Source organism: Sphaeramia orbicularis, chromosome 7 (assembly GCF_902148855.1).
Source record: "Sphaeramia orbicularis chromosome 7, fSphaOr1.1, whole genome shotgun sequence".
Classification (NCBI taxonomy): domain Eukaryota; kingdom Metazoa; phylum Chordata; class Actinopteri; order Kurtiformes; family Apogonidae; genus Sphaeramia; species Sphaeramia orbicularis.
The window spans coordinates 5,851,164-5,876,652 of NC_043963.1; the positions used below are offsets into that span (position 1 = coordinate 5,851,164).

Sequence of the window (25,489 nt, forward strand, 5' to 3'; positions counted from 1 at the left end):
TAAAAACAAAAGATGAAACAAGATGAAAACATTAAAAACAAAAGACGAAACAAGATGAAAACATTAAAAACAAAAGATGCAACAGGATGAAAACATTAAAAACAAAAGATGCAACAGGATGAAAACATTAAAAACAAAAGATGCAACAGGATGAAAATGACAAAAAAGAAAAAGACATGAGATGAAAATGATGAAAAAGTCGCATCAAAAGGAAAATGATAAAAAACTTAATTAAAAATTAAAGTGAAGTCATAGTTCATTATTGTTTGTTTTTGACTGGAGTTAAAATGTGTCGTTTAATCTTTAGTAATATCCTTCAAAGGTCGACTTTAGACATTTCACAGTCTGTACTTTATCACTGTTTCTGCGATAAACTCGTTACTTGAACCATGAATGTGAAACCCAAACATCTGATAAAAGTCGACTCAACCCTCTGTACTTGTTCTGCGTCTGGACCCGTTGACCTTTGATCTCTGAAAACAGAACGTCTGAGCCTGGAGACAAAGAACCGCCGAGGCGTTCTGTCGTGGGCCGATAACGGGCTGATTCGCTCATTAATGCAACGCTCATAAAATATTAACGAAGAATCAAAGCCGCGCTGTTTACCTCACGGAGACCGGATTAACACACACACATTCGGTACCCAGAGTGCACCTGGGGGACCAATAACCAATGGGCATCTAGAGCCTAAACGTGCTCCCATGTGACCCCCCCTCGGGCCAAACCCCCCCGGTCACACACATGGACACAGTGTGTTGTTGTGTTGATAAAAAACCTTCCGGCTTCAAGCTGTTGGACCGATCTGTGTACAAACAAACATAAACAGGAAACAGCTGACTCCTCCGACTGCACAGATGTCTGCAGAGACACCCCCCCGCCCCAGACCCCCCCCCGGACGCCCCCACCTCACTCACGTATTCACACCTGAAGCTGCCCGGTACAAACCAGGCCGGCCACAGGGTCTGGATCTGATGGGGAGCAGGTGGAGGGTTTGGGGGTTTGCTCAAGGGCACCTCAGTGGTAATAATGAGGAGGGTTGTTTTTTTTTTTTTTTTGGGGGGGGGGGGGGGGGTTGATAAATCAAATTGCAGACTGATAACAATGAAACAGAGTCAAACACAAAGATGGAAAGAAAACACTGGAATCCAACAAAGTACATGACAGTAGTTGTGTTTAAAAACACATTTGTCATATTTACACACACACACACACACACACACATATATATATATATACATATATATAGTTTACAGAGTTTTTATTACTTACTGTTATTACTATTACTATTATTATTATTTTCTTTTGCACTACTTTTATACATGCACATTGTTTCTCTTGCACTTTATCCTGTTGCTGCTTTGACCAGTGAATTTCCCCCATTATGAAATCAATGAAGTCTAATCAAATCTAATCTAAAGTAGTCTAGTCTAGTCTAATCTAATCTAGTCTAATCTACTCTAATCATCTATGATCTAATCTAATCTAGTCTAATCTAATATGATCTAAAATAATCTAATCTAATCTAGTCTAATCTAATCTAATATAATCTAGTCTAATCTAATATAATCTAAAATACTCTACTCTACTTTAGTCTAATCTAATATGATCTATAATAATCTAATCTGATTTAATCTAATCTAATCTAATCTAATCTAAAATAATCAAATATAATCTAATCTTGTCTAATCTAATCTAGTCTAGTCTAATCTAATGTAGCCTAATCGAATCAACTCAACTCGAATCTAATCTAATCTAATCTAATCTAATCTCAAATGTTCATAGAGACAACAAATTAATAATACAAACATCCTGAATTCCACATCAAATGTTTTTCACTCGAGTTGGTTTTTGTCATTTTTTAACCTGTAAATACATTCAGAGGAAACGGAAACACCTTATGGAATAAATCCTAGAGCAGTGAACATTTTACTTCAATAATAAATGAGCTGTTTGGATCGTTCTTCATATATTTTAACAAAGTGTTAAATGTCTGGTCCAACAGGTTCTTCCTCTGTCTCATCCATGAAAACTGACATCACAGCTGTTTTAGACGGAAACAGAAACCACTCTACTTCTTCTACTGTTTATTAAAGTCATGTGTAACAGTGCCTACAGCTCCACCTGGTGGTGAAACTGGGAAGTCTAAACCAGTTCATGCAAACGCACATAATTCACATTAAATGCACATAGAAATGGAAACAGCTTGTTCAATAAATCCTGTTCCTTCAATGTTCCTGAATATTCCTACTTCCTGTCAAAGAACCCCAGTCTTCATTATAAGTGCAGTGTTTTTTTTTTTATTGTCAGATTATTAATAGTTTCACTGTCAGCGTCGTGGCAGCTGTCACTCCTGTTGTGCTGAAAATGGAAGGAGTTTGAAGTATTTTACATCTAGAAAAAAATATAATTAATGGCAGCAGAAGGTAGAAAAACTCATTCTGTTTCCACTTTTCCTGTCGTATCAGATGAGTTGAACATTTATTAAAATGATGGAGCTGTTAATAACGGCTCCACATGTGAAATGAGTCGACTACACGCTGCTTCTGAAGACAAAAGGTGTGTCTGATGGGATTCGTCTTGAAATAAACCTGATGTTAATACATTTATTATTAGAGTCAAAGTGAAACTAAAAGCCTCCTTGTTCTGATGGTAGACATGAGCCAAAGCACGTTCAATAGCAGACGTGTTTTAATGTTCATGTCACTCTGATAAAGGTGTTTATAATGAGGAATAATCAAACTAATTGAATTCTGTTAGTCATGATGTGAAACTCACTACCTAAACTAAAATACTAATAACACTGAGTTACGAAAAAATGTTTTTTGCAAGTTGTCTAGGTTTTTTCAACTGAATCAGGACCATTTTGCACCGCTAAATCCAAAAATGACATCTGTTTTTCTCAATCAGGTCAGGCTTTTTTGCTAATTTGATTTTGAAAAATTTGATCTTCTCACAAAATATAATAATTAATACCAAAATAAGATTGGTAAGCACACTTTATGAAACCTGTGACTTGATTCCTGTTAGATACAATGATGTATTCACTGCAGATGTAACAGAATACGACAGGCTTATTTTTGCAAGATCTTCTAGTCGAAGCCATTTCATTCACCTGTAATATTAAAAAAACCAGTAATCATAAATTGGCAAAAGTAAAATCTTCAGAACTCGTTTATTGCAAGAAATATGAAAGAATTTTGTATCATATGATGTGAAAATGCCCATAAATGTAAGCAAAAATGTTAAAAAGCCAATATGTAGCATAGTTCAGAAAGTTGACCTGACTGAGCAAAATGAATGTGATTTTTGGATTCAGCACACCAAAATGATCCTAAATCAGCTCAAAAAACTTCAACAAATTTGTTGTTGACCAGTGTAATGAAAATAGTTCAAGTGTCCCTGTTTGTCAGCGTCTGTTGTATCTGAATCAATACCAGTTGAATTTATTATGTTCTATGTTCTAGTCCTGTGGTCTGGATGCAGATCAATCTAACAATAGAAGTGACAAAGGGGTGAGAGCTAATAAACTAATAAACTAATAAACTGTGCTTCTTCTCACTCCTTTTCGAATATGACTCTTTTTCTTTTTCTTCTTTTTTGTGTGTATTATTATCTTATGCTTCCTTGAATTTTCATTTCTATATTGTGTTGTGCAAAGAAGTCACTTAGTAGCAATCAGGAAGCTTGTGTCATTTCCATCTTCAAAATAAATCAATAATAAAAAAAAAAAAAAGTGGGTGGGACTTTCACTAGAGGAGAACTCAACTCATCCAATCAAAGTCCATATATGACTTCTATCAGTGATCAGTAAGAACTATATTAATATCTGGAACCATTTACATGTTAAAAACCATCAAAATATGGACCATTAGAAGGAAAGGCGCATTTTTTTATTTAAAAAAATTCTTTAAAAATTGAAAAATCTAAATCTTTGAAAACTGTGATCCACCTTTGTAGACATAGTCCCAAAGAAGATACTTATAAAATTTGAAATGAATCCGACCAGTAGTTTTAGAGAAGACTGTTGAAATGTAGGGATTGTTGACCTTGAGTTTGACCTTTCAAGGTCACTCAAGGTCAAAGGTCATGGACCCAAATGAAAGTCCATATATGACTTCTATTAGTGCTCAATACGAACTACAGGGTGGGGAAGCAAAATTTACAATATTTTGAGGCAGGGATTGAAAGACAGTGTATGACCAATTAGTTTATTGAAAGTCATGAGAATTTATTTGCCACAAGAAAATGTCCATAATAGAAAATGTTTTTATTCTATGTGTCCTCCTTCTTTCTCAATAACTGCCTTCACACGCTTCCTGAAACTTGCGCAAGTGTTCCTCAAATATTGGGGTGACAACTTCTCCCATTCTTCTTTAATAGTATCTTCCAGACTTTCTGGTAATAGTTTTGCTCATAGTCATTCTCTTCTTTCCATTATAAACAGTCTTTATGGACACTCCAACTATTTTTGAAATCTCCTTTGGTGTGACGAGTGCATTCAGCAAATCACACACTCTTTGACGTTTGCTTTCCTGATTACTCATATGGGCAAAAGTTTCTGAAAAGGTATGGATAATAGTGTTAGGTATGATTATGACATCAGTATATGTTTGGGTTCAAAACAATTGACGTAGTGCCTGCTGAGAAAAAACAACTAAATGTTCATTGTAAATTTTGCTTCCCCACCCTGTATATTGATATCTGTGACCATTTAGATGCTATAAACCATCAGAATATGAACCATTATCAGTCAAAAAACATTTTTTTAATTAATTAATTTATTTTGAACATGCAAAGAAAAAAAATAAAACAAAACAAAGCAAAAATAAGACAAAAACAAAATAACATTTAAATGAACAGAATCTATCTTCAAGTTCGTGTCTGAATTTGCATAGTCAAAAAGGAGTAGGAAGAAGTAAGAACTTAAACTATTATAAACTACGATAAACTACTTCAAAAATCCTTCAAAAATCTAAATTTATGAAAACTACGAACAACTTTTGAGGAAATTGTCCCAAGGAAGGTACGTAATTTGTTTTGGGTTTTTATGTTTCATTTGTTTTCCAATTAATCTTCTTATAATACATAACATTTAATCTCTGAGGCAGATGATTTTTTAAAAAATTTATTTAATGAAATTATTCTTATGTTGTTTGATTGCACCCATTTTATGTCCAGCACTTTGTGATTTTTATCTGTGAAAAGCGCGTTATAAATAAATGTTACTACTACTTTCTTACTAAAAAATTGTAGACCAGTGTGATTTAAGATTTTAGGATGTTTTTGGACACGTATCCAGTTTTATTTAGAATATGTGTCTCTTTTCAGGTTTCTACTGCAGTTTGTGGCCTCCAGTCTGTTCACAGTTGAAGAAAAGAAACAAAAAAACAACAGTTGAAATGAGATGACAGGAAAGGAAATCCAACAGGAGAAGAAACATCACAGCTTTGGATCTGAATCTGACAATGTGGAGCTTTTTAAGACGGTCAGAAACTTCTCTTCCATCTACTTTTGTGATAAATAAAACAAACTAAGCGTCTGAATTCCGTCTGTCCGATCCCACACTTCTGGTCGTGTCCGCAGATCCAAACTTTTTGTGAAAAGGCGGTTCATTTAGTGTTCCTTAAAATAGTTTGTGTGTGGTGTTCTTCTTCCTCCTGAAGGCTTATGTAAAGGTAATATTTACCTCCTGAAACAACGCTGTCACCACATGTCGGCTTCAGACAATCACCACCTCCACCGACGGCCTTTTTATAGGAGACGTCAATTATACACAACTGCAGTGGTCCCAAAAAACCCCCAAAAAAACACAATCTGATGTCTCCACAGGACCCACGTTTACAAAAATATACTTGATGATTAAAGTCTATGGTCGAAAAACAGCGAAAAACACTAATTTATATAAACACTTTTTCATCCCGTTATGTTCTATTGTCTTTTATTGTTAGTTTACTTGATTTTCATATCGCATTTTCTCAAATTATGTCTGTTCGAGTTCGTCTTTATGTCATCGGCCGATAAAACATGAGCTACCGTGAAGGTGCATCCAGCGTCGTTGTCTTCATCATTGTCTTTGTCGTCTCAGTCATCGTCTCCGTCATCGCCATTGTCGCCTTCATCTTTGTTGTTTTTGTCATCGTCTTCGTCATCGTCTTTGTCATCGTCTTTGTTATTGTCTTTGTCGTCATCTTTATCATCATCTTCGTCTTTGTCATCGTCTCCATCTGCATTGTTGTCATCTCCATTGTCGTCTTCATCTTCGTCATCATTATTACCTCCGCCAAGGAGGTTATGTTTTTGCCAGGGTTTGTTTGTTTGTTTGTTTGTTTGTTTGTTTGTCTGTTTGTTTGTCTGTCCGTTAGTGTGCAACATAACTCAAAAAGTTATGGACAGATTTGGATGAAATTTTCAGGGTTTGTTGGAAATGGGATAAGGAAGAAATGATTAAATTTTGGTGGTGATCGGGGGTGGGGGGGCCCACGGGGGGGGCCACTGATCAGCCTTGGCGGAGGTCTGCGCTCTCTGAGTGCTTCTAGTTGTTGTTGTCGTCACCATTGTTTTCTTCTTCGTCATCATCGTTGTCATAGTTGTTAGTGTTGTCTTTGTCTTCTTCGTCGTCATCTTCATCATCATCTTCATTGTCTTCGACATCATTGTCGTCATTGTCGTCTTTGTCATCATCATTGTCATTGTTGTCGTCTTCATCGTCGTCTTTGTCTTTGTAGGCATCGTCTCCATCGTTGTCATCATCAATTTTTATTGTTGTCGTCAACATTGTCGATGTCTTCGCTGTCGTCTTTATCATCATCTTTGCAATCGTGTTCATCATCGTCATCATCATTGTCTTTGTAGTCATCGTCTCCATCATCATCAGCGTCTTCGTCATCATCTTCATCGCCGTCTTCATCATTGTTGTTTTTGTAGTCATCGTCTCCATCATCATCTGTCGTCATTATCGTCTTCATTGTCTCTGTTAGCAATTTCTCTGATGATCTTCTCCAAAACTACTGGTCGGACTCATTTGTAATTTTATACGTATCTTCCTTGGGACTATTCCTACAAAGTTTATTCAAAGTTTTGAGAAATTTTGATTTCTGAACTTTTGGCTTCAAATATGAAAATATGCCTTAACTTATAATGGTCCATATTTTAATGGTTTATAACACGTACATGGTTACACATATCAACACTGCTTAGTAGATCATCTTTCTCGAGTTCATTTCGTTAACTATTGTATTCTTTTACATTCATTTTTAATCTTTTTGTTGGTTAGCTTGATCAGTATTTGTTCGTTTTTGGTCATTTCTGGTCATTTTTTGACAGTTGAGCATCTTTCCCCTTGTCAAAGTTGCTCATATTCCTACTCTTGCCCACTTTTGCGGTTTCGAACACATCAACTTGGAGGTCTACATGTTCACTGTATCCACCCACTGACAGGTTCCATCGGACGGAGATGATAAACATTAAAACCACTTCATCCGTCAGTGTCACAATGTTACGGTTTATCGGTGTATTTTACTCTGTGACCCCGTTTTAGTTTGAAAAGTTTGTGAAAAACAGATATAGTGTAAATGCATCATGGAAAAGACGACGTTGACAGAAAGAAACAGGACTTTTATTCAGAGGAAAAACACTGCGAAATTTACATTTTTTGGTTTTAATGTTCGTCTCCATCCAAAATTCCCTGTATTTGACATCACGTCTTCAGTCTCATGTGTTTGTTTGCACCATAAGAGTAAAAAAAATAAAAAACAGAAAACTCCTGTTTATACCCACTGACTGTATAAACAGCACAGTACGAACCCAAGCAGAATATTATGTGCATGTAACCGTCGTCATTATGACAAACAGTTGATCAGCAGAAGACGCGCAAGTGATTGAAACGTTGACAAGCTCATACAAGCAGACGTCCAAAGTTGTATAATTGTTTACAGACACACAATGGAGTTAAATCACGATGAACCCGAGTGAAACGGGAAGAAGAAGTGAATATTAAACTGTCACAGAGTGATTGGCATTCAGTCTGCACAACACAACAAACTTCCACTGGAAGACGCAGAGTTGGTTTGGAAAAAGCTGTTTCACCACCGACTGAATAACAAGTAAGAAACAACACCGCAGACGCGCATTTTTACACTTTAGATTGTAATAAGGTACTTTTTTAGCCTTTTTTTAGGACTGGGCAATAAAAAACAAGGATTATTATGCATTTCTTGTTCATATACGGTGGCTGTGGCTCAGTTGGTTAGCAGGTCGCCCAATGACCAAAGGGTTGGTGGTTCAAATCCTGGCTCTGACTGTCCACATGTTGAAGTGTCCTTGAGCAAGACACTAAATCCTAAATTGCTCCCCTACTAGGGTCTTGCAGCACATTAAATTTATACAAAATGCACTATATAAGTGCAGTCCATTTACCTTATATGTTATTATTTTCTTCACATATTCAGTGAAAACACTTTTTTTTTGTTTTAGTTCATTTCAAATATGCAACAAAACAAAGTAATCTTACTTAGTCCTTGGAAATAAAACAGATTGTAAGAAATCATGGAAAAACAAACTTATACATAAACATGAAAACAAAGTCTGACTTCATTTGCACATTCAAAAAGCAGTGGGAGGAAATAGAACTTATTACTTGAAAATATGTTAATGTTTTGCTCAGTTTTACCATTTTACATGAAACTAGTGTGTTGACCCGTGAGGATCCACAGGTTCTAGATGTGGTCGTTTTTATGCAGCTGTGTATTCGTACATGCTGTACCACATTTGTCCAGCAGTCTCCGCCAAAGAGTTCTGTCCATAGTAACGTGATTGTAAGGATACTGTATTCCAAAAAGACTAATATCTGCCAAAATATAGGTCTAATCAACTTGCCGTTTTCGCTAGTCTGTTCTTTGATCAAAAATCCATAAGTATGACAAACTGCAGCTGTCAGCTCTGTACGGATTTAGTGTGAATCCACAAACACACACACACACACACACACACGGAGGCCACTTGGCTTTTATAATATAGATTATTATGAATGACTGAAATGCCCTCTTGATGGCCAAGCATTTGTCAAGTTCTGATGATAAAAGAAACAGCATAAAAATACAAATAAATGTCCTTTGGGTCATTTTTGTCAGTTTAATTAATAATTAAACACAGAAAAACAACAAAAATAAGCAGCAAATCATGGAATCAGGAAATCCAGTGTGTCTTTGTCCTGATAAGTCATTTTCATTTTGTTAGATCTTTTAAGAATTAGTTAAAAACCACAAAAAAAAAAATTGAATTCCTTAAACTTTTGTTCAAGACCAAAATCAACTATTTCATTTATTATGATATTTATCAGAATTGACTGAAATCAACATAAATTTCATGATTACTATTTATTTCTTTTCATCTAACTTTATGTAATTTCATTTTTTTATGTTTATTTGGAGGTGTTTTACTTCACTACATTTTATTTTGACGTGTTACAGCGTAAATTAAATCCTTCTTTTCTCTGTGGTCATGTTCTTACCTTGTGCAATTTTCCCGTTCTGTCTCCCAGGAAGGCGATGGTGTGTCCCGCCTCTGTCGCCGTGGTGACGGCAGTCAGCTGGGTGTCGGAGGTGTAAGTGGGCGTGGCCGGTAGAGGAACGGCGCTGGCGATGGGGTTGGGCGTGTGTTCGCCACCACAGGGGTAGTCAGTGAGAGAAACCTGTTAACAGAAAGAGTTCATGTGAAAAAAACGAGGAATCAAAAGTTTCAAAACTACAGTATGTGAGTGAAAAACAGTTGTATTTTTACACTTATAACCTACATTAGTGATGGGTAAATACAGAGTTTGGTCGGTTTTTGTTCATTTTTTTGGTCATTTTTCTTCATGGTAGGGTTTTGTTCATTTTTGACCATTCTGTTTATTGTGTTGATGATCATGTTGGGGTTTTTTTTTAAATTACATTTTGGTAATTTTGTTGTATATTTCAGGGTATTTTTGTTCATTTTTGACCGTTTTGTTCATTGTGTTGATGATTATGTTGGTTTCCTTTTTTAGATTTTGTTAATTTTGTTGCATATTTAAGGGTTTTTGGCTCATTTTTGAGCTGTTTGTTCATTGTGTTGATGATCATGTTGGGTTTTTTATTATATTTTGTAAATTTTGTTGCATATTTCAGGGTTTTTTGTTCATTTTTGACCATTTTTGTTCATTGTGTTAATGATCATGTTTTTTAATTAGTTCTTATTAATTTTGTTGCATATTTTGTTTTTTGTTTTTGTTCATTTTTGACCATTTTTTTTAAAATTGTGTTGACAATCATGTTTTTTGTTTTTTTTTTTTAAATTAGATTTTGTTTATTTTGATGCATATTTCGGGGTTTGTTGTTAATTTTTGACCATTTTGTTCATTGTGTTCACGATCATGTAATTATTTTTTTTATTAGATTTTGTTAATTTTGTTGCATATTTTGGGATTTTTTTGTTAATTTTTTGTCCATTTTGCTGACTATTATATTCTTTTGCACTTATTTTTAATCATTTTGTTGGTTTGTTTGATCAGCATTTGTTCATTTTGGGTCATTTTGAATAAAAATTGACTTTTCCACTAAAATATATGATTAACTGAACATGAACCCAGTATCTCCATCCACTGTCATTGATCCAACTCCATGGGTTTTACTGGTGAATCAGTGTTGTAGAAGATGACGGTGTTTCCACGGTAACTACGGAGCCTCTGAACGTCCAAATGGGTCATACCTGGACGTTGGGTCTATCTATTTGTGTCACATTTTACAGAAACACAACCAGTGTTTGCAGTAAAATTCCTGATAAGCTCCACCCATTTCCACCTTTTTGTCCAAATATGGTCATGTCTGTCTCTAAAACCTGGGACTATAAACCCACCATTATTCTCGAAAGAGTAAATGCCACAGAAGAAATGAAAACGCCTACTGTTAAATAAATTCTGGTGAAATGATTGATCAGAACCCTCCTCTTTCTTCTTCTACTTTCATTAGATCACAGGTGTCAAACATGCGGCCCAGGGGCCAAAACCGGCCCGCCAAAGGTTCCAATCCGGCCCATGGGATGAATTTGCAAAGTGCAAGTTAGGGCATCGAACTCAAAATAATCTGTAAATAATGAAGGCACAAAGACACGTTTTTTTCAGAAGTACAGGGATGAGGGAGGTGTTGGGGATCACTGGGTGTTATAAAGATGTACAAGTATGTGGTATGTGTATATATATGTATGTATAGGTGTGTGTGTGTGTGTATATATGTATGTGTATATGTGTGTGTGTATAGAATGTGTATGAATATGTATTTACATATATGTGTTAAATGTAAATCATATTATATTTGTTCATAATGATATAAAGCCGGAAACAAAATTATTTACTAATAAGTATCAGTCATATTATGGTATATAGTATAGATCTGCTTAGACTAGGAAGGTTATTATTGTTATTAATTATATAAGGAGAAGGGGTGGGAGTTTATACGTTGTACTTCTTCTCACTCCTTTTCGAATATGTATTATATGTATTATGTTTAAGTGTTTTGTTTATTTATTTTCTTTTGTTTGCCATTCATATTTGAAATAAATAAATACAAATACAAAATGACAACACCAATTTTTTCGCTTTGATTTAGTGCAAAAAAAATCATTAAATTTTGAAAATACTTACACTAAGAAACTATCCTTTAACAATAAAATGTGAATAACCTGAACAAATATGAACAACCTGAAATGTCTAAAGAGACTTAAGTGCAATCTTAACAATATTCTGCCTGTTACTAAATGTTTTGTGCCTTTGTAGATCTGACCTATAATACATCTGTATAAATGATAAGTCGAGGCAAAATACTGATCAAATTGTTCTTATATTTCTTAACAAATTTAATTTTTTTCAGGTTATTCATATCCTTTTTGTTTGGATAGTTTGCAAATGTAAATATTGGCATAAGTCAATGTTATTTTTTGCACTAAAACAATTTGGAGTTGTCGTTATTTATTAGCTATCATGCTGTTATTGTACTGGTCCGGCCCACTTCAGATAAAATTGGGCTGAATGTGGCCCAAGGAAGAAAATGAGTTTGACACCCCTGCGTTAGAACCATGTGTAATAGAACCTAAGCTCCACCCATTTCCACCTTTTTGTCCAAATATGGTCACGTCTGTCTCTAAAACCCGGGACTATAAACCCCAGTCTTCCCCCTGCACCGTCCAGGAGCCTGTGAACATCCACTGCTTCCATCCAGCCAGTGTTTCCAACCGTGAACAAACCCAGAATGCACTTACTTCTCATTATCTCTGCTCATTTGTTCTCATTTTCGCAGTTATTTGCCGCTTTAATGCTTCGTCTGCCTGTGAAGGACACCGATGGCCTCAATGTTTTTGTGAGTGTTTGCTCCGAGGTAACTGGAGATTTGTGTTTCCTTCGGGGAGTTAGTAATTATCAGCCGACGCGATCGTGTTCTGTGGGCTGTTCAAGCCTGAGGCCGCCGTTACAGCCGAGCCCTGAGGGTGGAACTAAGTCAGCGCTCTGAGGCCGATCCCCCTCCTGCTGTCGGTCCAAACGCCAACACTAGACACTTATTTATACGTACATTAGTTCTGTTTAGACGGACTCTAATAAAATGTTTAATTTAGTGTTAATTCGTTTAACTGCTGCTGTGTTCTGGGAGGTTTGGGGTTGTGTGTCTGGACTGAAGGAGCTCACATGTATCCTGTATCCTCATGCAAATACATCCAATAATGTGCAATGATCCTGCAAAATGTGAATTATAGGTAATAAAACATGCAATACAAAAACAATGTAATATTTATTCAATATTTACTCAGATACAAATGCACTATTTTTATAGACTGTCATAGATATACATGCTGTTAATACTGTTAATATTGTGTTTATTCATATTTTATGTTTATTTTTATTTTATTCTACTTTTAATTCTAGTCTCATTTTACTTTTGTTAAATTTTATATTAAATTTTCTTATTTTACTTTTCATTGCTTTGTAATTTCATCTTTGCTCTATTCTTTATTTCTGACGTTTATTGATCTGACGTTATTTTTTCTTCTGTATTTATTATTTTTTTATTAATATTGTTTCATGGACTGGAGTAGCACTTATAATTTCATTGAACACACAATAATAAAGTATATAGATAATAAAGGCTATTCCATTCTATTCTATTCTATTCTATTCTATTCTATTCTATTCTATTCTATTCTATTCTATTCTATTCTATTCTATTCTTTAAAAAAAACAACCTGGACATAATATACACAATTTTCTTCTTTTTTTTTTTTTTGTAATAATCTGACAAATTTACATCATAATTTCCAACCTAAAAACCTGAATTTTATCTGTTTTAGATCCTTTTTCAATTATTATTATTTCTCAGAGGTAAATATTGTGAATTTCACTGCACAGCATTTGTCCAACAGTTTTATTTCCTGTTTAGATGATCTTTTTTTTCTCTCTTTTCTGTGATCAGTAAATATTTGACTATTTGTGATAAACTGATGGATGATGTGCGTGCTTCATGTGTTGGGATTAAAATCCTGCTCCTTCTTAAGATAGATAAACTCTTTAAAAAGCCTGTGGATTCAGTGGAAAATGCATCATCACAAGCTGAAATATAGAGTTTTTAGATACACGGTGTTGACAGGACAGTGGAACTACAAATATAAGATGATTTTATAGAAAAGGATGCACAGCTGTTTTAACTCCAGACATAAAAGGGACATTCAGGGTCTCCTTTGGACCAGAACTGTGAAAAATGACTTTTGTACGATCAGAACAGAATCAGAACATCTTGGTTTTGTTGCTGTTGAAATAAGATATGTAAGAATGAAGACTGAGTACATGTTGTTCGTGTCTGTCAAATGTTACAGAAGCATTTAAACCCAAAAACTAATTCTAAATAAGCAAAATAATGTGGAAAAAATGACAAAAATTAAGCAAAAAGTAACAATTTTGTTGATTTGTGATTTGTTGGGGGGATGAGGGGATCAATACCCTCTAGTTTTTACATCCTTACTTCTGCTCAATGAATTTCATCCTCGGGGGGGAAGGGTGCAACCAACCAATGTAAATAACAGCAGGTTGTGACAGTTTTCTTCCACCTACAGTTGTCCCTCACTATAACGCATTTCACCTTTCGCAGCCTCGCTGTTTCCTGGATTTTGTTTGGTGCAATTTCGCATGCTTTTTTTTTTTTTTACAGCGTATGAACGCGCATTGTGTTCTGCGTCCTGATTGGCTACGGGACTGTAGACCATTGTCAATCAATCTCCTCCGTGCCGTGTCTCCTGTACAGTACAGAATGCGTTCTTCTTGCCAAATTTACAGAAATGTTCGATCGCTAGCAGTGTGACTCTGAAGTGCTCTATGTTTGCTAGTTTTCTCCCTGACAAAACCCACAATGTCGACGAAACGTTCCGCACCAACAAAGGCACCTGCGGTCGCACCCAAAAGGCAGAGGAAGACGCTAACCATCGCACAAAAAGTTGGACTTCTGGACAAAAATAAAGCTGACTACTTTGCGGATTTCCTCTTTTGCGGGTTATTTTTAGAACATAATCCCTGCGATATATATCCTACATTACTGACACTGACGTTCACCTGAACCCAACTGTCGACAGTCTCAGAGTTCACTAACATGCCCATGTACTGGGTGCCATAAAGGGGGGGGTAAATGTCACAAATTCATGGGGCCCAGCATTTATGGGGGGCCCATAGAGCAGTGGAGGGGGTCCAGTGGATACAGGTTAGAAGTTGTGAAAATTTCGTGTAAGATCCGCTGAATAATAGAGGAATAGAACCTGGAGTTGGACGTTGAAAGTATGTAAAGTTTCACTTTTGTTTCACGCCAGCGTTAGTTACATTAGCTATGGACCGCACCCCCACGAATATAACTGACCCCCCTACTTCACCCCCACTCTGACAAAAAAAAAAAAAATTAAAATAAAAAAAGTCTGTTTTTTTGACAAATCGCACCCTGCTTACAATCACGTTATATTTATATTTCTTCCTAATAATACAAAGTCAGAAACAAAATTATTTAACAATACATTATCAGACATTAGAGTTTAGATATGTTAGACTAAGAAGATTATTGTTGTTATTAATTATTTAAGGAGAACGGGTGGGAGTTTATAAGTTATACTTCCTCTCACTCCTTTGGAATGTGTATTTTATGTCTTGTGTTTAAATGTTTCGTTTGTATACATGCATATATGTATAATTTAATTGTTTTTTGACATTCATATTTGAAATAAACTCTTCAGTCAATCAATCAATAAAATCTGGATTACTTGTTTTTTGATTTTTGCAGCCTGGTGTATGTCAATAATTTACAGCAGCATTGGCATTATTATTATTATCATTATTTTTTGCGCCACTTCAAATGTGTCAGTGCACATTTTTTGTGTTGTTGTAATTTTCCGTTGTTTATAATGTGCAGGTTTTAGTGGTTGGGGTAGAATTTTAAAAATCATACGAAAATTAGTCACTTTTGAATTCTAACCTAATATAAACTGTGAAAAATAATCTGATCTTTTCTAACATAAATGTAAAGTGTGCATAATATGCTCATCTGGACAAAGGAAGGTATAGAAATAGAAACTCACTGACAGAGGCTGTTCTAATGCTTGTACTTTTACTGATATGAGGTGTGGAATCTGAACCAGTGCTTGTAGTGAAGTCTTTCTACAGTGAGTGGAAGGTGTTTCTGGATAAATAAAGTATCATCAGTTGAGCCTGAAGGCGGTGGACGGGGTCAGAGGTCACGAGGTCGTAACGGGTCAAACTGAGAAAAACATTTCTTTATTGCATCGAGTTGAAAAAGGAAACAATCAAAAACAAATGACTGTAGGAAACAGTGTCCGGGGTGGGCGTTCTGGGGGGTTATTGGATTTCCTCTTCACTAACAGGTATTAGAAAATAAAAAATGAGTGGTTTTCATCTTTGTGGCAAAATTTCTTCCCATTTCTTGCAGAAAATCCTCTTGTGCCCTGAAGCAGACGCGTTTATTGTTTTGCAAAAACAACACACGGCTTCATTTCCACATATCACAGTCGATTAACTCATTCATGTTTCGTCTTATAAATGAGTTTCAGAGCATGAGGAGGAAAAAAAAGTTAGATTTTTACTCTCAATGGCTCATTTTAGTCGGGTTTTTAATTCCCACTGAAAAACATGTACACTGATGAATGTGTTTGTTTCTTAATCAGTTTCAAAGAATGTCTGGACTGTTTCATTTTGATAGTTTTTACTCAGAAGATTAGACAAAACAGGAACAAAAGCTGATTTATGTGGGAAAGAATGTTCTCTAGAGCTACTTTTCAAGGTTACAAACATCAGTGAGCAATAAAATATCATTTATTTTAGATTAAAAAGCAAAAACCAGACCTGAAAACTAGTGTCAGACATGTGGACGGGGCTGGTTATTACCCTGGAGGAGGAGCAGCTTTTACGCTTCTGTTACCGATTAAACATAAACTACTGAGGTGATTTTCATGAAACCTGGAGGGAGGGGTAGGGCAGGGGTCAGGGACGGAGGGGATCTAAAAAAGAAGAGGTGCATGCTGGGATCAGTGGCTGGTGGAGCGCCCTTCCTGTTGGGACAGCGCTCATTAATCAGCAGAACGATTAGAGTTTGGAACTGTAAATGAGGCAGAGTTGGAATCTGTCGTCCTTGAACACGTTATAAAAACTAAACACAGAACAGAAGCAGAAGGTGACATGGAGAACGGAGAACCGACAGGACCGACAGGACCGACCGTCCACTCATTCCAGTTTTATTAAACCACAAACCAACCACAGACTATGACGTTCTGGTTCTGTTGGTGCCTGTGGTCAATTCAGCCCATTAAACCCTTTTATTGTGTCTTCATTGAGGTTTTGAAGAATTTAAATGAACAGAACTAACAGTTAATATACCGTTCCATTACAACAGAGTTAAAATTCTGTCATTATGGAATGAAAGAGTTCCTCAAATACCAGAGAAGTTTGACCTTTTTCTTGTTTTAGGCCAGTGGTTCGCAACCTATTTTGGCTCGTGACTCCATTTTAACATCACAAATTTCAGGTGACCCCAGACATTCAAAACAGAGACCTTTTTTTTTGGCTAAAATTAATTTGTTTTTGATCATGTAATAGTTTGCCATACTATGTTGCAAATAAGCGTTAATTTTACACAACATTTAGACTATATAATGTACATTTTTATTAGTAAGTTTTAATTTTTTAAAAATGAATTATTAGAAATTTCAGGCAACCCCAGACATTCAAAACAGAGACATTTTATTTGCTAAAATTAATTTGTTTTTGATCACGTAATAGTTTGCTATAATATATTGCGAATAAACATTAATTTTAGGCAACATTTTGGCTATATAATGTAAAATTTTATTAGTAAGTTTTAATTTTTTATCAATTACCAGAAATTTCAGGTGACCCCATTTGAATTCCAGGCGACCCCACGTGGGGTCCTGACCCCAAGGTTGAAAAACACTGTTTTAGACTATTTGCTGCGAAAAAGCAACTTATATTAATAAGAAGTTAAAGCTAATCTTAGCTTGATGGTAACATTAATGTCTAAAAACAGACTTAAGGCTCATTTAAGTGACTAGTGGCATTGTACCCGTGGTGCCCTGTATGGAAGTGCCCTCCTGTGGTGCAACAGCGGCATTGCACCCAAACGCCCTCCTGTGTCCCGTGCTGCAACATCGATGGGATGGACATCGATGGGACGGACACGGGGCGGGGCCGAAACACGCATTATATTGGTAGGATGTCTTAAATATGTAAATACGTCATTTTGTCCATATTTCTGTCCGTCACTTGGAATCTTATGAATATGGACCAAATGCAGACTACATTGCAGTACCACTGGGAACCATAGGGGGCAGTGTTGAGATGTGAGGTGAGTAATTCCCAGAAATGGCAGAACTTTTCGAAGAGAAACTACCGACATATTTACCAGAACTAACCCTTCTCAGTTTTAATATCAGTAAAACCTCCTATGTTGTTGCCATGTTTGTTATTATTGACTTTCTTCTTCTTCTTCTTCTCTAAATAAACTCTACTCTTCTTCGTGGTATTTGGCCAGAGCAGCGCCCTCTAATGGAGTAATGCCAAACACTCATTCCACAGTAACCAACCACAGACGATGACGTTCTGGTTCTGTTGGTGCCAGTGGTCAGTTCAGCCCATTAAACACTTTTATTGTGTCTTTATTGAGGTTATGAAGAAACAGAACTAACAGTTAATAAACTGTTTCATTACAACAGAGTTAAAATTCAGTCATTATGGACTGAAACAGTTCCTCAAATACCACAAAAGTTTGACCTTTCTCTTGTTTTAGACTCTTTGCTGCTATAAAGCATCTTGTTTGGTTCGACTCAGAGTTTGCATGTTTGTATTCACACCTGAAAAAAAAGGGCAGACTTTCCAGGGAAACAAACTGTGGTCCGTTTTAGACCAAACTCTGTAGTTCTGAATACACCCGCATATAAATCAGAGCTGTAGCTTTTGTGTAATTCTGCTGAAAGACAAATATGAGTGACCGTAAACCCTTCTGAATGAACATGTGATTAAAGAAAACATCGAAAATCATGGTTAAAACGACCAAGACAAGTATAAAAGTAATTAGAGCCAACTGATATGAACTGATTGATGATGAGATGACAGATAAAAACACACAGAGGAAGTCACCAGGCGGCGGTGGATGGAGGTTTTGTTTTGTTTACGAGCCTCAGCTTCAAGTGACTCCTGGAAAACAGCGAGCGTTGGTTCTTTGATGTGGAACGTTAATAAATTCTACTGTTCTGCCGTCGACTTAAAGCAGTCGTTTGATCATGAACGACGCCGTCTACTGATCCGATTCCTCTTCTGATCTGTAAGTTCTAACCTGGAAAACCGCTAAATACCACATTAAATAAATCCACGGCTGGCGGGGTTTCGCCGTGGTGCGTTCGGTCGCCGTGGTGATGTGGGTCACGGCGGTCCGTCCAGCTGTTGGGACCGCTGGCTTTGAGTGACAGCTGTCTGTGGATAAATCCAGCTGCTGAAGATGACGGCTCTAATCCACACTCGCACACACACACGGTGACACACGGTATTAAGGTCACCGTGGCGACAGATGATGACCATTGACAGGTTTTAACAAATCAGCTGCTAATCTGTGATGTCACTCTGATCTCGTCAGGCGTCGGTTCCAGGTAGAACGGAGATGATGACGGATCGCACTTTACAGCCCGTTTCCACTCGACTCAGTGGACGTAGTATTATGAATTATGTTTATTCTGTTGTTTTACTCAGTATTTTTATTTCACTGTTTTTAATTGGGCAGCTGTTTTTATGTCTTTTTAATCTATTCTTGTATTGTAGTCTATCACTTTGCTTTTTTATTCTTCTCTACGACATTGTTTTTAATTGTACAGCTGTTTCATATTTCTATTCTTGTATTTTATTCTTTTATTTTGGTTTTTCCTCTGTAAGTCGCATTGGAAAAAAGCATCTGCCAAATGCATAAATGTAAATGTAATGCAGAGGTGATTTCTCACAGACTGTAAGGGAAGCGCAGTTTCCCCTAAAATTATGAAAATTAAATGGTTAAATCTGTTTGGTTGTGTTGACATTTCATTGACTACAAATGTGTTCGAACACGTTCATCTCACAGACGAGTTCGTTCAGAATCAGCTTTATCACAAATCACAGACTGGATGTTGTTCACTTCTCCTCCATTCCCGTGTCTCTGTTTTCTCCTCCATCTCTGCTCAGTGCATTTGTCCGTAGACGCTCAGCGTTCATGCACTTCAATGGGACTGAGTGGAACTGTTTTTTCATTGCCTCTAAACTGGACGGTAATTGGATAAATGCCATGATGTTGTCCCGCCCCCGGACGCTCTGTGTCTCTTGGGGTGAATGGAGCTGTGGGCGGAGCTTGGCCGGGCCAGATGCCAGGCTTCCACGAGGATCGGTCCCAGGCTGAATCCCATTTGATTGACAGCTGTTTTGCGATCTACTCCCTCACTTGACACAGTTCAGTTTAATACCGTCGCACATTCTGCTGTGAAATCGAAAGAGAAACCACTACGAAATTACTTCATTAATTCATTTCTTGCACTGTAAACACACAAATACACAAATCAAAAGGACCGGAGGACCGAATTTATGTTTAAATAACTTGACAATTTTTTTGATGTAAGCCGACAATGAGCTTCCCCTGTCTGAAGGACAAGCAGCCGCCACTGATGTCATGTAATGTTTTTTGTGGATTTTAACCCAGAAACTCACCATTTATTAGAATATTATCCTTTGTATTTTGCATTTTTCAGTGTAAATCATGTATTTTCCTATATTTAATTCACTCATCATGTAGATGTTCATTAAAGCTCAGAGTAAATTCAAAGGTTTTTATATCGAAACAGAGAAAATGGAATAAAAAAAAGACATTTTCAGCAAAATATATCATTAACTGAATATAAACCAAATGTCTGCATCCTCTGTCATTTATCAAACTACATGTTTTTTGCTTTTTTGGTTTTTTTTTCAGTTCTGTGCAGTTTATGGCTTATTTTGTTCCTATTGTTTCTTATTTTTGTTAATTTTTCTAATTAATTTTGTTCAATTTATTAATCATTTTGGCTGTTTTTGTTCATTTTTTTTGCTTATTTTATTATTTTGTACTTAATTTTAGTCAAATATTTGCTTATTTTTCAAACTATTTATTAGTTTGTATATTTTCAATTAATTTTTGTTCATTTTATTTTCTTTTTAATATAAACCAAGTGTTTCCATCCACTGTCATTGGTCAAATTCCATGGGTTTTACTTGTGAATCAGTGTTGTAGAAGATGACGGTGTTTCCACGGTAACTACAGAGCTTTTGTGTAATGGTCCATATTTCAATGGTTTATATCATGTAAATGGTTACAGATAATAATATAGTTCCCATTGATCACTGATAGGAAGTCATATATGGACTTTCATTTGGGTCCGTGAGCTTTGACCTTGAGTGACCTTGAAGGGTCAAAGTCAAGGTCACTAATGTCTAGATTTCAACAATCTTCTCTGAAACTACCGGTCGGATTAATTTTAAAATTTTATATGTATCTTTTTTGGGACAATGTCTACAAAGTCATAGTTTTGAGAACTAATTTAGATTTTTGAATTTTCTACTAATTTTTGAAATATTAGAAATGCGCGTTTCCTTCTAATGGTCCCTATATTGATGATTTATAACATGTAAATAGTTACAGATGTCAATATAGTTCCTATTGATCACTGATAGAAGTCATACATGGACAGGGACATTGGAACTATTTTTCGTTCTTTTTTCATGTTCATACTCACGTTGATAATTGATTAAGCTACACAATGACCTCTGGGCCTTATTGTCATGAGGCTTTGTCTAACAGTTTTTTGAACTGTACAATGTTTTAGAATATATTTAGATATTTATCCTTATTCATCTTTTATTGAAGTTTTCTATTTTTATTTTTAATATGTCTATTTATCCTTTTATATAAAGACTGTTATTGTTCCTGTTGTGCACTGAGCCACTGCATCTTAATTTCATTTTGATGCAAATTTTAAAGACAAATAAAGTCTGTCTAAGTCTAAGTCTAGATTAAACTGAAGTGAATTCACATTCAGCCTCAAAACAACCGATGATAGAAAAATTAAACCAAAACTCAGCATCTGTTTAAGGGTCAAAACACTGATTTATGACAGGGTGGTGTGCAGTGTCTCTATTGAATTATATATACTACTGCTTTAATTAAAAAAAAAAAAAAAAAAAAACAGAATATAATGAAATTATTTTCATCATTTAGCTGCTGTGGGTTAAATACTCACTTTAAGTGTTATTATCTGATTATAGTAAAGCAGTGAATTCAGTCGATCAAAATGAGTTTTCACACTAAATTTGATATTATTTTACATCTGAAACAGCAGGAATTAAAGGCAAAGGCCTGTTCATTTTTGCGGCAGAGGGGAATGGAGGCTGTGTTTTTATTACATTCATTTATTTGACCAGAACCAGACTATGCACTGCAAAAAAGAGGAGTCTGAAAACAAGATAAAAACACTAAAGCTGAGGGAAAAGATACAAAAAAACAAGTGAAATATCTGTTCATGCAGCAAGATCAGTTCACCAGACAAGACTTTTTGAATTAAGAATAGAAATAAGTATGTCTACAGATGTATGAGCACTTAAAATAAGAAATCAACTCTTAAAACAAAATAAATGATCTAACACTTCTACATCTAAGGTTTTTTTTTTTTTTTAAATCTTGGTAAGAACCACATAATTTGCAGTGTGATGAAACCAAAAGGACCAGACGTTTCAACGGGGATGAACTTCTTGTGTTGTGTTGAACATAACATCACACAGCGGTTTCATGTGCCGTTGCCATGACAACCATCTACATCGAGGGGGTATTATAGTGTGAAGTACCAGGGACAAAGAGGGAGTTGAGTCGAGTCGAGTTGTTTTTTTTTTTGTTTTTTTTTTATTCTCAAAGTTCAGCGACCAGACAAATATGTTTGGATTCTGTTGGAGTTTGAAGGTGAAACTGAACAAAAATCGCAGCCGACTGAACAAAGACGCACAAGGTTAAGAGTGTGTAGTATTATTATAACACCATCTGACTTTACCATCACAGCCCCATACAGAAAAATAAAGGATTCAGGAATGACAGTCGATCTTTTACCTTTTGATATTGTGTGTTCTGAAGGTTTCAGACTCTTTCAGTGGGTGCATAATGGTTGTTTTTTTTTTCCTTTTTCCTGAACATCAGAAGTCCAGGATCATTCACAGCTTCAGACTGTGATTGTGAAGTGAATTTAAAGGAATCCTAGACAGTAGTTCTACAATTTATAGAATACGGATGTCGAACATATGGCCCGTGGACCAAAACTGGTACGCCGAAGTGTCCAATCTAGTCCGTGGGATGAATTTATGAAATAGACTGAAGATATTAACGATCAAAGATGTTCAAATTATTTTAGGTCAGGTTCCACAAACAGACCAGTATGATCTAAAGTGGGTCAGAGCAGAACAACACTATCATAATAACAAATAAACTTTTACTTTATGCATCTATAGTGTAAACATGTAAATATTATTTAAATCAAAATTTGTAGAGATAGCAGATTACTCTTTTTTGTTTATATTTCATGTTTCACTGTTTATTTTAAGCCTGTCTTCAGTGCACTTTATTTTCAGATTTGCTGCTGTCAAACTGCCCCATAGTCTTATCTTATCTTAAATTATTTTATCTTAAATGATCTAATCTTATCTTTTCTTAAATTATCTTATCTTGTCTTCTCTAATCTTATTTTAAATGATCTTATCTTAAATTCTCTTTTCTAATCTTATCTTAAATTCTTATCTTATCTTAAATTATCTTATCTTATTTCATCTTATTTCAGATTATTTTATCTTATCTTAAATTATCTTATTTTATCTTATCTTCTCTAATCTTATTTTAAATGATCTTGTCTTAAATTACCTTACCTTAAATTCTCTGCTCTTGTCTTCTCTAATCTTATCTTAAATTCTTATCTTATCTTAAATTATCTTGTCTTATTTTATTTTATCTTAGATTATTTTATCTTAAATGATCTTATTTTATCTTATCTTCTCTAATCTTATTTTAAATTATCTTAAATTACCTTCTCCTCTCTTCTCTAATCTTATCTTAAATTCTTATCTTGAATTATTGTAAATTATCTTCTCTTAAATTATTTTATCTCATCTTATCTTAAATTATCATATCTTATCGTAAATGATCTTAAATTATTGTATCTTATTTTATCTTAACTTATCTTAAATTATCTTATTTTATCTGTCTTTTAGTGTAAAAAGTAACATGAGCAATATGGATCTGAAATATTGGTGTAAAATCATATTTTACACTTTCAATACTCGTAGTACCACATGAGAAATAAATACTTAAATGTGACAGTTCTGATGCGCCTCAGTGTGGAAAAATGTATATAATTTTATTTTATGCAATTTTTATTGAGCTATAATTTGGTAAATATTCAACTGTGGAGCTTCTTTTAGAGACGTTAAAGGTAGTTAAAGTTGTACCTTAGAACAACTGTCATGAATAGTTCAAAAAGAATGACATTTCTGATCGTTTTTGGTCAAACCTCTGAAAGATTCTGGTCTGTAATTGGTTATTTCAGCTGTCAATCATCTGTTTTCATAAAATCAAATAACTTCTTAGAAACTGCTCATAAAGACGATTATTTGAGGATAAAATCATTCTCTGGAAATCAACCAAAAAAAATCTGAAATATATGAGAATGCTGCCACCACCAGGGGGAGTCATGAGCTTCACTTCTGAGGAGCATCACTAAGTCCATATTTAAATACAGACCATAATCAGAACATGCTAACGTTTCTGTGTTCGTTTTTACCTTGGGCAGTTTCAGACACTTCGACGACACGGCATATTCGATGTAGGCCTCTTCCTGTCCGCTGCTGCCACGCCCTCCTTCCGTGTAACACACTTCCTGCGCCCGTCGCAGCATGGCGTCCAGATCCGCCATCTTGTAAACACACAGCGCCGAGCGGCTCGTGGCCACCGGAGTGGACGCCTGTCCCGCCGCCATGACGACAAACAGGGCGGGCTCACCTGAGTGGTTCCCGAGCCACGCCCCCTGCGCCAGGTTGTAACCGCCGCGGCACAGCAGCGGCACCTCCACGTACGAGTAGAAGCTGCGGTCGGAGACGCAGAGCCGCGAGGCGTACGTCCGGTACTCCTTCTTGTGCCACATGTCGCGGCGTGAAAACAGGAAGTACGCGTGTTTGTCGTGCGTGATGGCTTTCACAAAGTGGTTGTTGTACTCTGAGTAACTCCCGACGACCAGTTTCCCGAGCTCCTCCTCCTGCGAGAACGCTCGGCGAGGCGGGACCACGGGGTACAGACGGCGAGTTGTGATCGGTGGGATGTCGCCGGGACCTTTGCTGGTGTAACCTCGACCAACCAGCATCAAGCGAAGGATGCCACCGGCCCCGCCCCCTTCCTGTTTGTTCTCAGTCGTTATCACCACGGCGACGGTGGAGACTCGGGGGTCGTTGGCGGCCACGTACTGTGTGTCGACAGGGTTCGACGTCTGATAGATGAGCTGAGAGATGTTGGAGAGACTCCTGTAGAGAAGGAAGATCAATACAGTAATCAATAATCAATACAGCAGGACTCACCACGATCAGCTGAAACAATGAATGAGAGTCTGAGGGAACCAGGTGATCTGTGGTCATTAATATCTGAATCCTTCACTTTCAACACTCAACGTTTCACCTCCATCGTTCATGTTTAACCCATAAAAACCTAAAAAATCCACCTTTAACCAAAACCATCTACTGATCTAAACTGTTTAATAACTGCTGATCCATTAATGCTACCAATACATGTAAATAATTGGTGTAAAATACAGTTTTTCATCTTTTCATGGTCATCAGATATGACCCATTTGGACGTTCAGAGGC

At 36.1% G+C, this 25,489-nt stretch overlaps 1 protein-coding gene across 1 annotated transcript in view; it reads right to left on the reverse strand.

The window, feature by feature from the left end:
* LOC115422142 (plexin-B3-like) overlaps nucleotides 1-25,489 on the reverse strand; it is a 91,510-nt gene that overhangs the window by 40,537 nt on the left and 25,484 nt on the right. Inside the window, exons 3-4 of the mRNA XM_030138237.1 lie at nucleotides 24,418-25,150; nucleotides 9,509-9,688 (exon numbers count right to left, since the gene is read on the reverse strand). Coding sequence (XP_029994097.1) covers nucleotides 9,509-9,688; nucleotides 24,418-25,150 — 913 coding nt within the window. The remainder of the gene's footprint in view (nucleotides 1-9,508; nucleotides 9,689-24,417; nucleotides 25,151-25,489) is intronic.